This window comes from Phodopus roborovskii, unplaced genomic scaffold (assembly GCF_943737965.1).
Source record: "Phodopus roborovskii unplaced genomic scaffold, PHOROB, whole genome shotgun sequence".
Lineage (NCBI taxonomy): Eukaryota > Metazoa > Chordata > Mammalia > Rodentia > Cricetidae > Phodopus > Phodopus roborovskii.
Window position 1 is genome coordinate 6,689,121 of NW_026126645.1, and position 15,954 is coordinate 6,705,074.

At 53.1% G+C, this 15,954-nt stretch overlaps 1 protein-coding gene and 1 long non-coding RNA gene across 2 annotated transcripts in view; one reads left to right on the forward strand and one right to left on the reverse strand.

Annotated features, from left to right (window-relative positions):
* Nucleotides 1-3,793, forward strand: part of LOC127213377 (uncharacterized) — a 62,518-nt gene extending 58,725 nt beyond the window's left edge. Inside the window, exon 3 of the long non-coding RNA XR_007833626.1 lies at nt 3,741-3,793. This is a non-coding gene — a long non-coding RNA (uncharacterized LOC127213377). The remainder of the gene's footprint in view (nt 1-3,740) is intronic.
* Nucleotides 3,448-15,954, reverse strand: part of Padi1 (peptidyl arginine deiminase 1) — a 31,001-nt gene continuing 18,494 nt past the window's right edge. The window contains exons 11-16 of the mRNA XM_051173746.1: nt 13,911-14,062; nt 8,425-8,569; nt 7,574-7,667; nt 6,891-6,970; nt 5,519-5,644; nt 3,448-3,767 (exon numbers count right to left, since the gene is read on the reverse strand). Of these exons, the coding sequence (XP_051029703.1) occupies nt 3,534-3,767; nt 5,519-5,644; nt 6,891-6,970; nt 7,574-7,667; nt 8,425-8,569; nt 13,911-14,062 (831 nt within the window). The 3' untranslated portion in view covers nt 3,448-3,533. The remainder of the gene's footprint in view (nt 3,768-5,518; nt 5,645-6,890; nt 6,971-7,573; nt 7,668-8,424; nt 8,570-13,910; nt 14,063-15,954) is intronic.

Consider the following 15,954-nt stretch of genomic DNA (forward strand, 5'->3'; position numbering starts at 1 on the left):
TGCCCTCCTGCCCGCCTTCCTCTACACTACCGGAAGGGCTGCTGAGAATGCAGGGTTCCCAGGCCTGTTCCAACCAGGTGCAGGCAACCGGATATTGATATGTTTACGGAGGTGGCTGCACACATGTTTGCCACACGTATGTGTGGAGGCAGATGATATGTTCTCTCCTCCTGCTGTGTGTACTCTAGGGTAGAACTCAGGTTGTTAGGGTTAGTGACAAGCACTTTTACCCATCAGGCCATCATGTTGGTTGGTCTTAATTAAAAGCCTGAGTTGTAAGACTGGACTGGGCTTCCTCCCTGCCTTGGGGGCTTCCTGGTGGAGCCTCACCTTTTCCCTGTGAGCAATGGCAGCCATGAGGCGGAAGGAGTCAATGTCGGGCAGATCTAACTTGGGCCTGTGCTCATTCTCTTGACTGCTGTTGCTACTGCTGTAGGAGGTCAAAACCTTCCAAGGGGGTAAATGATGCAGAAGTGAACGTCTGTCATGCTGAGTCATTAGGAGCCAAAAACGCCAGAGTAGGAGGCCCGTTTGTTGGGGAAACTGAGGCCAAGAGGTGTCTGGAATATCAAGAGCAAGCACTCTGGCAAGAGGACTCTTGGGCTTGTTTGGATCAGGCTGTATAAGTACTGATGAGGTTGCATCTCTTCTTCTGCGGGCTCAGTTTCCTCATGTGTAGAAAATGCGGCCAGTCACCTGCTCTGGCAGAGATAATGGCTGCAGAGGCTCAGAAGTGCTGAACACAGGCCCTCCCTCCTCCAGGGCAGGGCAGGGCAGGGACCAGGATCCATCTCCCAGGGTCCTCCATTTGCAACCGTCACAGGGTGACATTTGGAGCTTATGACTGTCCCTCTGTGCTAGTTCAGGGTCTGGGAAGGGCATTCCCTAAAGTAGCCAGGTCCCAAGGATGTCTTCACCAGAATTATAAAGAAAGTCCCAGACAGCCTCCCTAACTGCGGGAAATGGCTGGAAAAAGTGAGGAACTCCCCTCCAAGGATGCTGCCACATTGTGCTGGGGACATGATAAGTCTCATGCCCAGAGTCTATAGCTTCCTTTGAAAGTAAATCCCTGCTGTCAAATCTATCTAGCAGGTACCAGCTATTAAACTGCATTTTATTTATATTTATTTATATGTATCCATTTATTTTGTGTGTGGACATATGCATGCTATGGTACATATATGGAGGTCAGAGGCCAATTCGTGGGAGTCTGTTCTCTCCTTCTACCAGGTGGGTCCTGGGATTTGAACTCAGGTCATCAGGATTGGCATTGAGTATCTTTACCCACTGAGCCATCTTGCTAGCCCAGTATCAACTTCTAGAAGCAGCCCTATGGTTGCTTCAGGCTTTTAGATGTCAGTGTTTGATGGGCAACGTCTTAGTCCACAAGAAAAGCTAAACTAACTCTATGCCAAAGGGTACGTATGGTCTGAGGTGATAGCAAATGTGTAAGATGAGAAAGGAGTGGTAGTTCCAGGCTCCTGAGATCGGGCCACCAAAGCTGATAACTCAGCATGAGAATCGGGCCCCAGAACTGCTGGAGCATCATTTCCTTCCGCTAGCAGGACCCAGGGCCTCCCACCTCTTCATCCTCCCTGACAGATGAAGATCAAGGCAAGGAATAGGGAGAGAGGAAGAGGCAGGTCCCTCCTCCCAGATAGCATCTCAGGCAGACAGCAGCAAATGCGTGCCAAGCATTCTGTTGAATCAGCTGCTGCCTGCCTCAGCCCAGGAGCTGTTCAGCTGACAAGGGCCACCTGTGGCCTGCTGAGGTTGAGCCCATGCACTCATGTCGGGGTGTGTAGAGCAGGGAAGCAGGGCCCCTCACTTTCCTCTCTCTGTGTCAGCCCAGGGACAAAGGAGGCAGCCACTTAAAGAATGCACAATGACGTTTTTTATTGATCAGAAAGAGGGTGGCCGGCCAGTCACCCGGGAGCCCAGACAGCCTGGGCAGCAATTCCAGGGTACCCTTCACGAGGCTCTGAAGGCTTGCTCTCACACTCGCCAGGGCTCAGCAGTCTCCTCTTCAGAGGCCAGGCCCTGCTCCCAACCCTGCTCTTCCTCTTTTTCCTCTTCTCCTTCTCCATGGCTCAGCCCCAGCTGGGTCATGATCATAGACGAGGGTGTCAGGAGCCTACACATGGGCTTCCAATTCCATAGTACCTTCTAGAGGGGAGGAGCCCATCTCTACCTGGCCATGTCCATCCTAACAGTTCCATGGAAGCCTGTGCTAACTGAATGTCCAGTGGCTACAAAGTGATAGCAGCTGCTCAAGTCTGGGATCCCCCTACAAGTTACTGAAAACGCAGAGACAGAAGCTAGTAGCTGGCAGCCTGGTGTGGCTCCTTGACCAGGGGAGGAAGGGAGCAGCCAGCTCCTTCTGCCAGCCATGCCCCGCAGCCAGCCTGGTCTGCCTGCCTGCTTGCCTATACAAGCCTCTGTGACCTCACCCAGTACTATTAGCCTCCAGGGCAGCTGTCTGTCCTGCCGTGGGAGGGGGACACAGGCCTGCATGGGATTTACTAGGGTAGTGCAAGTGTTGAGCAGGGTCCCAGGCTGCTGGGGAAGTGTGGGCCTCCCCTCCCCTCCCACTGCCTGCAGCAGGTTGGGGAGTAATTAGAGACTATTAGAGGAAATTAAGCCCCACCTCCAGATGTAACTTAATGGTCTGCCCCACCCTCTCCTAACACCTTGGGCTCCACCCCCTTCACATCTGGAACAGCCAGCAGCCTTTGGTTGCAGGGGCTGCAAACACCTAGCCAGGAGCCCCAGGCTTCCAAGTTCCCCACCCCAAGATGGGCTTTGACTTCCTGTTCAGACCTTCCTGCCCGCCCCTCCCTTTCTCCTACCCCTACTTGCAAACTTCCAAGGGCCTCCCTATGCCCCCAGCAACTTTCAACCGGAAGCAACAGGTCTCATAATTAAAGGCTGTCCCAACAAGTAACAAGCATCCTGCGGAGGATGGAGTGGATGGAGTAGGGAATTAAAGGGGCTTTGGTGCCTGTTTGCTTTCAGGCCCCTGGGCTTTCCGGTCTTTGCTTGCCTACATAGAACAGAAGGGTGCTTAAGGGTCACGGCCTGAAGTCCCCTCAGGAAAAAGGATGTCCCAAATCTTCCTTTTCATCTTACACGAATCAGGAGTCATATGGAACCATGGTGCCCTCAGCCCAGGGTTAAGGCATGGTGAGCATTTCTTAAACAGCCCCAAAGCCATTTTTTTTCCAGCTCCAGAGAGGTAGCCAAAGATAGGGGAGCAACTCATAGTGGGGTGTGCCTGCAGAGGCCATGCCTTTGACAGGCTCAGCTGCCAACCTTGACCCTCTGGGGGCTGTGGCTGGGAACAGGAGAGGGAAGAGTGACAATAATCTCCCTGGGCAGGACAGACCGCTCTGGAGATGAAGAAGTGTGGTAACCCCCTGGAGTCCAGCTGACCACAATAGCCAGGCCTCAGGAGGCTGGAGGCTGGTCCATGTCCCTCACCCTTGCCCTGGCACTCCCATCAAAAGGGCAGCAAGGGTGGTGGCCGGGCAGGCTCAGGGCACTGAGTTCCACCACCGAAAGGAGAAAGGTTTCCTTCTCACATTAGTGCCACAATGAATCTCCCCCAGCAACTGATGGTAAGACAGGAAGTCATCGATGAAGATACAGTGCAGACCCAGCGGCTCCAGCAGGGAGCGCACCTTCTCCTCCAGGCAGCAGCGGCCATTGATGAGGGGGCCAAAGGGTTTGGGGATGCCCAGGTATTTGCCTAGGACCACCATGTTGACCTGCAAGAGAGAGGAAGAGCCCTACTGGCTGTGAATGTGCCACACCCTTGTATCCTTCTGGCCTCTGACTCTGCTGATACCTCCTCCCCAGGACCAGGAATGGGTCAAGAATTACGGTCTGAGATGGGGATGGGGTATGTACCCATTATAATTTGGGAGTCATAAACAGGAAGATGTGGACTTTGAGGCCAGCCTGAGCTACATAAATAAAACATATCTTAACATGTAAAAAAAAGGGGGGGTGCTGGGCTGAGGATGTAGCTCAGTGGTAGAATGATTCCTTAGTTAATAGCAGGTATGATTAACTCTACCAATGGCAGTCACCTTTCCTCCTATGCTTTCTCCGGTCTCTCAGACAACTGTCATGTTGTAACAAGTTTGTCACAGCCAGAGATTAAACATGCAGATCTACGGGCCTGTCCTGTGACTGTCCTCACCAGTGTTAATGGCTGTGCAGTACACAGCTTGCTCCGCTGTTCATAGCAGTCCTTTCTCGAGTGTCCAGCAATTACTGAGAATGTGTGCACTCCAGATACATCACCCCCGAACCTCACGGCCCCCTCTGAGCCTATGGTTCAGGCATTAAGTGACATTACAAGTCACTATGCCTTGTTGCCCGCTGACAGGCTGGAATGTGCATGCAGCGGGGTGTGTGTGTGTGTGTGTGTGTGTGTGTGTGTGTGTGTGTGTGTGTGTGTGTGTGTGTAAGGGCAGGGACAGGAATGGGAAGCCATGTTTATTGCCATGGTCAGGCCTCTGCTGCCAGAGTCAAGGGTCACAGCTCAAGGTCATAGGCTTTAACCTAAGCTGTGTCCCACCTGCAATGGGAAACAAAGCCCAGTGTCTTCATGCCCGCAGTCGTTAGCACATATGGCTGTGTAGGTTAAAATCATGTCATGTCCCTGGTTGTTATTTATGGATCACATGTGGTGCACCATGTCACCCCAGTACTCAGAGGATGCCATGCTCCACTGCAGAGCACCAAAGTGCTCACCCCAGCATGGAAAGCTGGAACAGAAGGGAGAGGCATAGCTTCAAGCAGCAATGACCGGTATTGTTGGTTGTTAAGGAGCCAGAGATGCTGTTTAACACCTGACAGTGTCCAGCATCGGGAGGCTCAGGTGGAAAGCCCCCGTCTTTGGGAAGCAGCACCCTGCTAGCCTAGAGGTTACACCTCATGACAGCCAGGAACTAGGCACCCTCACTCCAACCTGCACATCCCTTTCCCTAACTTGTCCCAGTCTTGTCCCAGGAGAAGTACCCAAGCTAAGGGCACCATAGAAAAGGAGCGTCACTTCCTGCTCCAGAGCCCACGTCCCATTGAGACCCTCACCTGTATCCTTCCAGGAAAGGAACTGGGCCTTTGGGCCAGCTGATTTGATAAAATCACTCAGGCCCCTCTCAACTAAGGGCTTTTGGCCTCTTCTGCTGCCTAGTGGCTATTTTGTTCTATCAGGAAGGCTGATGTAGAAGCTCCTTGGGGGAGCCTCATGTGAAGGCTCAGGTGGGAACAGAGCAAGTCAGTGAGCCTCCAGATAGAAGACAGAAACATCCATGTCCACCTTTTCATTTAGAATATGAAAGCTCTCTGGGTGGGGCTGACTGCTGATGCCCACCAGGTGCCAAATGCACCAACTCAGTGTGGCCATCTGAGATGCTCTAGGCACGTACCTGCCTCGTCTAGGAACTGCTACCCCTTCTCTGTGCAGCCTCTGTACCCACCCATCTCCACACCCACCAGGGACTCTCACCATGTCAGGGAAGAAGGCTTCAGCATAGGCTCCCTTCAGATAGAAGAGCTGTGGGATGTCCACGATGTCGCTCTCCGATAGGCCCAGCTCCCGCTTTAGCACCTTCCGGTTCCAGTCGATACATTCCTGGGGAGGAGGGAAGCCCGGCCCCCCACAGTAGAATCTGAGTGCCCTGTGCCTGAGTGCAGGACTGAGCACTTGTGGGTTCTGTGCAAAAGGATTCACAGTTGCCTGAAGTAGGGAAACCGAGGCTTGCCCAACTGCACAGAGCTAGGAATAGTTGGTTTGGTTCCAAAGAATCCTGTCACTTGATTACAGTTTTTAAAAAATTGTTTTTATTTTACATATATGGATGTTTTGCCTACATGTATGCCTGTGTGCTATGTGTGTGCCTTGGTGGCAATAGAGGCCAAAAAAAAAAGGGCATCAGATCTCCTGGAACTGGAGTTACAGATGGTTGTGAGCTGCTGTGTGGGTGCGGGGAATAGAACCCGGATCTTCTGGAAGAACAGTCAATACTCTTAACTGCTGAGTCCTCTTTAGTCCCAATTACATTTTTTAAGTGTGGTGTGTGTGTGTGCGTGTGTGTGTGTGTGTGTGTGTGTGTGCGCGCGCGCGCGTGCAGTATAGGCACATGTGGAGTTTCTGGAGTTCATGGAGATCCATGAAATCCGTAGATCAAACTCAGCTCTTGAGGCAGCAGGCGCCTTTACCTGCTGAGCTACTTTGATGACCACTGTCATCCCTCCCCCCCAAGACAGGGTTTCTCTGTGTAGCTTTGGAGCCTGTCCTGGAACTCACTCTCTAGACCAGGCTGGCCTCAAATTCACAGAGATCCACCTGCCTCTGCCTCCTGAATGCTGGGATTAAAGGCCTGCGCCACCACCACCTGGCAACCCCCTGTCATTTTAACACACCAACTAATGCATGGCTAATATTTCTTCCCACCCCAGCCATCTAGGTAAAGTCCCTGGCTTGGTGAAGAAGGGCCGATGGGCGTCCTGCCTTCACTGAACCCAGCATCGCACACAGGGCAGGCACTGTCCTTGGTGAGCCCTACCCCTTCCCAGATGTGTCCTACCTGCTCTCTGCTCAGGGCTCCTGAGGACCCCATGCCCTGCATCTCACATTCACACTCCCAGGGTGTGGCCCTGGATTCATTTCTGTGGAAATGGACTGTACCCACAGAGCCAGGCAACTCCAGATGCTTGCTGTGGCCTGAGGATGGCCGGCCTGTCCCCCCAGGCTGCCAGCCCTGAGGACAAACACTCTCCTCACTCCTACACCGACAGAAACACACAGGACAAACTGAGGCTGGGCCATGCCCCACACTCTGGACCTTGCCATCACCTAGCCAGCATCCTGCCCTCACCTGCACATGCATACTGTCTCTCCTGAGGTGTTTGTCGGCTAAGATATTGTTGATGCTTCTCTTTGTCTTATGTTTGAGGCCTGTGAAGGACAAACAGTGCGTGAGTTCAGGGACGGGCAGACAGTGCGCATTCAGGGACCGAGAGTTCAGGGACACTGCCTGGAGCCCCCAGGCCTGAAGCAGCATGGTATGGGTCAAGGACACTGTCACAAGCAGGATGCTAAAAGGGAAAGGCCAGACACTGGAGGCTGGTGTCATCTGCAGCCGAGCCCTGGAGAAGAATCAGGTGCTAGGACAGGGCCTCAGGGCTCCTCATGGCTCCCAGCCCTGACCTCCCGCATCTGCTGGGGCAGCTTAATCCTTGTTGATCTTTAAGGTGTTCCAGGGAGGGTGATTGTCATATCCAATTCAGAGAAGGGAAAAGGGCGTTCTAAGAGGCAGAGCACAACCCCGGTTGACTCCACCTCCAGCAAGTGTTGAAGCTAGGATTTGGACCTAGGAAGCACCCCTTCATCTCCCCCGAGGTCCCCCAGCAGCCACACCACCATCAATGTACCTGGAGTGACTCTCTGGTCCCTCACTGTCCCCCCCCCCTTCAGGGCAGCAGCAGGAACATCCCCGGGGATGGTGGTGAAGGGGTAGAATCTCCACGAGGCGACAGGTGACGAAGCGTTGGCACTCACCATCGAACTGCACTGCCTCCCCATAGCCCTCCTCCTTCTTCTCCTGGAACAGCTGGAGGCAGGCGCTGGGGCTGGCCAGGAGCAGCCGGAAGCCCTGTCACGAGGGGTACAAACGGCTCAAAGCATGGGTCCATTAGGAGCCAGACATACACTGGGCTCCTCCCCACACCCCCGTCCACCCCACTCACCAAGTGGGTCCCAGCTGCGGGCCTTCTCCACACCTGTCTCCCTACCTGGGGTCCTGCTCACTTTGCCTACCCAGGAACTCCATTCCACCTTCCACTTAATCCAGGTGTGTCAGCTGCTCACTGCCCTCATCTGAGCTTGCTGGACCAGAATCACTGGCCACTAGGAAGCCCCTCCCCCTAGGTGGCTTCCTCCATGAGGGCTGTGTGTCACCTTCTTCCTGGCCCTCTCTACAAGATAGCAGGACTCTGGGGTCAATGTAGAGACCAGACCCCACATCCTGATGAGAATCCTCCACAACCACCCCTGGCTGTATGGTCCTGAGAACCCTCCTAAGCCTCAGTTTCCTTACCTGTAAAACGGAGGCAAGAATGGGCTTGTGGGAGGGCTACCTGGCTGAAAGTTTGTGTGAGCCTGGCATATAGTAGGTGCTCGAGTCATTTTCTCAACACTTACCAGTGTCGTTCCTCACTCTTGGAGTGTTCCGGGGTCCGAAAAGACCAGCAGGAAGCCCTCCCTGATTAACACAGCCTAAGCCCCCGGGCATGCTGACCCCTTAGGACTGAGTTGGTTGGGTGCTCATGCCCAGAACCATTCCATCGGGCCAGGTGGGGGCAGAGGTAACTCAATCGGAAGGCTGTAGAATGGTGAAGCAGGGGACACACCTTTTGGTCAGAGGTGGGCACAAAGCTCAGAAACTCATCCACGTGACCCACGGAAAGCCAGTCAGAGTAGAGCTCCACGGGGGCCTGCACCTGCTGGGCCTGGAGGAAGTCACGCACCACCCTAGCCATCCGCCGCCCACTGGATCTGGTGGGGGAGAGAGGCTCGGTCAGTCATCTTATACCCACCCCCCCCCATGCATCTCTCCTATGCCCTTACAACTCCCTAAGTGGGTCCTCTTTACTAGAGGGGAAACTGAGGCTCAGTGAGCTAAGGTGACGTAGCGTGAGCCATGTTGCTGAGAAAGGTCAAGACCAGACTCCATTGATTACAGGCCCAGAGATTTGAAGGTCAAGCTGAAGCCATTGAGGACAGAGAGGGGGCAGGAAGACCCAGGAGGAGAGAGGCAGACACCACAGGTCAGGGGATGGATGGGCAGGGCAGATGCAGGTCAGGTCAGGGTCAGGGGTCAGGTTTGGCAAGAGGGCAGAGCTTGTTTGAGTGAGGCCTTCTGAACCCAGCCAATCACCCCGAAGGTTCCACATGTTGACGAGAGGCTGAGTCCTACTTATGCCAGAGTGTGAGAATCACACACTGCCTCAGGGATTTGGGGTTTCCCATTCCCCAACGCCTAGAAGTTCCCGAGAGGAAATGTAGCATTTCCTAAGCACCCCTTACCCAGGGAGAATACAGCAGGAGGCGTCCTCCACCACCTCCAATGTGACTGAGGGTGGCTTTGAACTCCTGACCCTCCTGCTTCTACCTCCCAAGTGCTGAGATCACAAGCCCTCAATGGTTTATACAGGGCTGAGGGCTGAACCTAGGGACTCATGCACGTCACCAACTGTCCGTCCCCGGCCCCAGTCCCAGCTTGGGCTTTAAATCTTGAGGCTTGGAATCATTAAGGTCTGACCTTTCTCAGCGGTGTGGGGTGTGGCCCAGGCTGTCCTTTCAACCCTGGGAGCCTCAGACTCCCCTCTGGGAGAGAGGACCCACTCAGATGGTTATTTTGTCTAAAAAGACCCTGTTTCCAGCCAACTGTCCATCGTAAGCCATGTCACCCACAAGCGCTTCTGCAGTGTGGAGTCTACTGGAAACAAGGGGTGAGGTCAACCCTTGTCTGCCAGCAGGAGCCGGCCTTCCTTTTCAGGTGGCCAGCGGCCTGTCCTTTTCCTTGACGCCTATTTCAAGCTTGATTCTTTCTGATCTATCCAGAGAGAGGATTGTAAAAGTCAGACTCTGTACCCCATCTGGTTGAAACCCTGCTGGTGTCGCTCCCATCTTACTTCCAGAAACTGCATGGCCCCTAGTGACCGCTCCCTGACCTACGCATGGCCCCTGGTGACCTAACCCCCACCCTGGCCCTGGCCCTTTCCACTCACTCTGGTCTCCTGCTGTTCCGGGAACTTACCAGACACAAACATTCCTGCCTCGGGACCTTTGTACCTCCTCTGCGCTCCCTGACCCCAGCCCATGGTCCCATGGCATCCATCTTTCCTCTTCCAGGAGGAGCTCAAATCTTGACTTCTTTCTCTGAGGTTTTGACAAATGGCAGCCGTGAGCTGACCCCCTCCATAGCTTTGTTTTTCTCCACGGCACTCATACTTAGCCATCTGACTCTCGCCCTTTACTAGGACACTCTACCAGGGCAGGGGGCTCGTCTAAGCCTTCTCTGCTGAAGACCAGCCCCTCTCACACCATATCTGATTCAGAAACACTGGTACTCGCTGCAAACGCCTTGGAGCAGCTGTGTAACAAGTAAGACCTAGAGGCTTCAGAGGCAGCTCAGTTACTACAGCGCTTGCCTGCCATGCATGAGGTCCTGAGTTCAACCCCTGGTACTGCATAAATGGGGTGAGGTGGCGGTTATACTGGTCATGACAGCACCTGGGAGATGGAGGCAGGAGAAACTTGGCTGTGTTTTGAGTCTGAAGTCAGCCAGGGGCTACATGAGACTCTGTCTCAAGAAAAAAATAATTAAGAAGGTCCATAATTTGGAGCCTGCCACAAACAAGCCTGACAGGCACAAATGAAGCTCCTGGTTGGAATTGTAGGTGGAAGGTGGGACCAGTCTGTCATGTGGCTTATGTAGCACAGGCTGTTTCGAAGGGCATCTTTAAAAACAATGAGAGAAAACAGAAACCATTCAGCAAGTGCAGCACGAAGCCCCTCCACAGGACTCTCTCCCATGGAGGGCTGGGCAAGGAGGAAGTGGTCCCTTCTCCAGAAGAGGACAGATTCACCTCTGCACCATCACCAAAGTCACCACCAGGGGGCAGAATTGTTCAATGATCAGCACCTGCGAAAGATCTGGTTAGTTGGGTACCTACTGTGCCCACTTGGCTTAGGCTCTTACACTCAATGCTTCCTTTAGTCCCTCTATATCATCCTGAGCTGGGCGGTGGCGGCGCACGCCTTTAATCCCAGCCTTCAGGAGACAGAGGCAAGTGGATCTCTGCAAGTTTAAGGTCAGACAGGTATAAAGAGTGTGTTCCAGGACAGCCAGGGCTGCAACAGAGACCCTGTCTCGGAAACAAACAAACCTAAAAAAGATCATCCCAGGATGCAGGCATATTAGCAATGCCACCATCTGGGGGTCACTCTGCCCCCTCCCTCATCTTGTGCTTCACAGGTTTCTCTTTTCAGCCCCTGCCCACTGGCTTTTCCCAGCCCTTCAAAGCCTCTGGCATGCTCCTACCTCAGGGCCTTTGCGAAAGCTTGTCTTCCCCTGGAACATTCTCCTTCTGAGCACTCAGCATTGTAACTCCCTTCCTTCAAGACATTGTCTCACTGTCAGATTCTTACCAAGACTGAGGGGACAGGTACTACCTACTTACTGTGTGCCATGCCTGCATGGAGTCCTCTGCCAGGGCCGTGTGTAATTACACAGCATCCCCAGGAGGCTGGGGCTGGCACTGTCCCCATTTTATAGACATGGATGCCGTGGCTCAGAAAAATTACTGGTATTTGTTTTGTTTTTACTGACAGGGTCTTAATATGTAGCCCTAGCTAGCCTAGAGCTGGCTATGTAGACCGGGCTAGCCTGGAACTCACAGAGATCTGCCTGCCTCTGCCTTCTGAGTGCAGTAATTGAAGGTGTGTGCCACCTGCTGAGATCTTGAAGGCTGCCTACTCTGTTCATTGCTGAGGACAGATGTCAGGGAGGACATGGGACAGCAGCCCGACTTGTCAAATTCTATACTGGGACCCAGAGAGGACACATGGATTTTGATAGCATCATGAATGCCGTGTGGCTCTAGACAGATGGCTGTCCTTCTCTGGGCACATCTTCCACTAAGAGCCTTGTTTCCTAGTTTTTAACAGCTCCTTGGTGGGACACAACCAATGGGCACCTGGAGACCTTGCCTCCTTTGCAGATCCTTGACATAAACCTAGAGAGTCCAGAAGGAGGTCTCTGCAGCTTGCATGTGGAAAGGTTCCTAGCTGGGGCAGGTTTTCCTCCTCCATCTGTACTCCAGTGCTCTGTGAATATGTGTGTGTGTGGGTGTGCACATGTGCGCACATGGGTGTGCATTCATGCGTGCATGTGGGGGGGCAGAGGTTGACATCGGGTGTCCACCTCTAGTGCCCTCCACCTTAGTTTTGGGGACAAGGTTTCTCACTGAACTTGGGTCTTACTGTTTCAGCTAGGCCGGCTGCCCAGTGTTCCCCGGGGTCCCTCTTGACTCTGCGGGCAGTTCTGGATTACAAGCATGGGCTGCTATATCCAGCCTTTTACGTGGGTGCTGAGGACCTAACCTCAGGCCTTCAAGCTTGGGAGCCAGGCACCTAACCCATTAAGCCATCTGGTCAGCCCCAGGGGAGAGGGTTTTTGTTTGCCTGCTTGTTTTTCAAAATAGGGTTTCTCTGTGTAGTCTCTGCCCTGTAGACCTGGCTGGCCTCTGTCTTGCCTCTTGAGTCTGAGTGCTAGGATTAAAGGTGTGTACCACCTTTAATGTCTTTTGTTTGTTTGATTGATTGATTGGGTTTTTCAAGACAGGGTTTCTCTATGTAACAGTCCTGGCTGTCCTGGAACTTACTTTGTAGATCAGGCTGGCCTCGAACTCGCAGAGGTCCACCTGTGTCTGCCTCCTGAGTGCTGGGGTTAAAGGCATGCACCATCACCGCCCAGCAGGAGAAGGCTTTTTTATCAAGCCTGTTTTACAGTTGAAGAAAATGAGGCATGGGATATAAAAGAATCATTTATTTCAAACACATCAGTGTTGTTCCCTCACAGCCCTCTTTCTACACGCTAGTTTTTTGTTTTGCTTAATTCCCCTCCTCCCCTTTTAACTTGTTGGTTTTGTTTCATTTGTTTGGGTTTTTGGTTGCCAAGGCTGGCCTTGAACTCACGATCCTCCTGCTTCAGCCTCCTGGGGTTATTGGGTTGTACCTCTGTGTTTAGCACCCACAGTTCTTTCCCCCATGCCTGGCACCTGACCCTAATTTGAAGGAATGAATTGAGCACCGACTATTTGCCAGACACCGTGGTGAGCACCAGCTGAGTGGTACAGCCACATCAGTGGGCATTGGATCCTGGAGACTCATAGGTCACTTCCTTGGGACCTCTGGGCCTGCAGCCCAGCCCCAATGCACTATCTGAGGTGGGTGGCCAGCAGGGCCTCTATGCATCTCCTGGCCAGCCTCAGCCAGCACAGCAGGTCCAGGCACCCAACTTAGTGCCTCACTTGGTACCAGCAAAACCCACCTTGTCTGATTCAGCAGCCCCAGACTCTTACCTGAGGCTGTGTGGCCAGCTGGGGCTCAGAGGACAAGTTGGGGCACACCCAGGCTCCACACCAGCCTCCACAAATGAAAGGGACACCCCGGGTTTGTGACAGGGTGAAACCCCTGTGGGCTTCAAGGAGCATACCCTCATTTGGCTACCTGAGGCCAAGGAGGGACCCACTGTGCAATGAGGAGGCATCGGCACCCGTCTGAGCATTAACTGAGCCCTAAACACCTTGTCCTCTGCGCCATCACAGTTAGCCAGCATGGGGTCACTGAGTGGCACTGTCATAAGGGTTCCTGCTGTCTGTCCTGCCTCTGGGCCCTTTCAAGACAGGATAGCAGTGACTTTGCCTTCCCAGTGCAAGGAGCCTGTCACTACTTATGTGGCAAAGGGTGTGTCACCTCCCAGCTTGGCTGATTTCTCACAGACTCTTATTAGCCCTGGCTGGCCCTGAGTTCTGCATGTAGCTGAGGATGACTTTGAACTTCTGATCCTCCTGATTCCATTCACCCAAGTGTGAGCCATCACCCTTGGCTTAACGTGGTGATTATCCTTATCAGACTCTGGGTCACTAATATGACCCTGAGACCTTATGATCTGTGTGACAGTCATACCATGAGCTCTGGAGAGCACCTTCCAGCCCAGAGTCTGGGACAGTCATTCCCATGGGCTCTGGGAGACACCTCCCTGTCTGGAGAGCCACTCGGAGGAGGCTATTGCACCCTCCCAGACCCGCCACCCTCTCAGGCCACTCACTTGGGGAAGTTGCCGCCGATGAGGATTCTGCCAAGTGGGTACTCTTTGTTGCCCACCCTCACTGGTGGGCTCACATCCAGGTTGCCGAAGGAATCCAGGCCAGAGGCGCCTGCGTACTGGATCTCCCGGGTCACATATCCAAAGTCAGGACCCTAGAGAGGCACCATCAGAGTATCCATGGGCAGGAGGGGGGAAGGAGCCACATTAGAGGAGGGGAGGACACGGGATGCCTGCTTCCATCCACACCTAACTAGCCCCCCTCTCTCCACACTGAGCAGTTCAAGATCAAATCAGTGCCCAGAGGTGAGCAGAGTTCAGGCCCTTGGTCAAAGGACTCATGGATGGACAGACACAAAAGAGAGACCATGGGCAGGAAATGGAGGAAGACTGCAGAGCATCAGGGGCTGGGCAGGTGACTCAGGAGGTAAAGAAAGAAAGCACTTGCCTCACAAGCATGAGGACCCGAGTTTACTCCCCAGAACCCACAGAAAAGCCTGGTGTGATAGCACACACCTGTAATCCCAGTGCTGGGAGGCCTTGTAGACGTGGGTGGAACCCTGGGACTCACTAGTCAGCTAGCCTATCCTAATTGGCATGTTCCAGGCTAATAGGAGACACTGTCTCAAAAAAAAAAAAAAAAAAAAAAAAAAAAAAAAAAAAAAAAAGAAAGAAAGAAAGAAAAAAGTGGACAGCACTTAAGGCGCAACTTCCAAGGATAACCTCTGATGTCCACATGTATGTGCATGGACACACATACACACACACACACATGCACACACACGCATGGACACACACACACATGCACACACGCGTGCGCACACAAACACACACACATGCATACACAATGCCCCACACATCAAAACTTGGGAGACAGAGGGCTCGGGACCCCTGACACACCGGTCATGAAGGGAAGGCACTCAGCAGCCTCAGCCTGCACAGTAAGTCAAGAAGAAAGGAGTGTCATGAACCCAAAGAAAGAGAAGGCCAAGGGGCCACAGGGCCAGGAGCCAGGAGCCAGGGCGCCCTGGTCCCCACACACACTCAGCCTGCAGGGTTCACCCCTCAATGTGTAACATTCCTTACACTGTGTGGAGATGTGTCACTGTGATTAGTTTAATAAAGAGCTGAATGGCCAATAGCTGGGCAGGAAGAGGTTAGGCGGAACTTCTGGGGACAGAAAGGACTGGGAGAGGAAAAAAGGTGGAGTTGTCAGCCAGAACAGACACAGAGGAAACAGGACATGCAAGAGGAGAGGTAAAAGGCAGGAGCAGCGTGGCAGCGTGTAGATTAATAGAATGGGTTAGTTTACATTGTAGGAGCCAGTGGGACAAGCCTAAGCTAAGAATGAGCTTTCATAATTACTAAGAAGTCTCCGTGTGGTTATTTGGGAGCTGTCTGGTGGGAGAGAAAGACTTGTTATACCCCCACCCCCATCCAGGTCTACTAGTTACTGGCTCAAGGCACCCTATTTCCAAACTTCCTTCTGGGTCCGCATTGTCCTGGCAGGAAGGAACTTGGGATCCACAAACCCACAGAAATGGGACCACCTCAGGAAAATCTGCAGCCAACTGTTGGGTACAGGGGCCCAGTAGGTTCCAGTCAGGGTTTATGCATGGGTGCACCACTGGCTTCCTGCCTTGGGCAAGTTGCTTAACCTTGCCAAGCCTCAGTTTCCTTAGTACTGAAAAGAAAACTTTATAAGTAGCCATTATTAATAATAGGGCAGAGTGTCTTGTGGACTGAGTGTGGGAAGCCATTAAAAAACTAGGGGGCAGGGTCCGGAACTCAGCGGTGGGTGGCAGTAGCTGCTGCTGCCACCATCCTGTGTGTAGGGAGTACCAGTCCTGGCATGCTTGCTAAGGGTACACAGCCTCTCAAAGGCACTCTTGTCTCCAGGGCTGCCTGCTGACTCCCCACTGAGAATGAGCCCTGGCCAAGAACTTTGCTGTTCTGTCTGTCCCAGGATGGAGAAGGTGTAATGGGAGTGGGTGTCTATTTGCATGTGATTTACATATCATTTACATCCTCAGATGAAACTTCTACC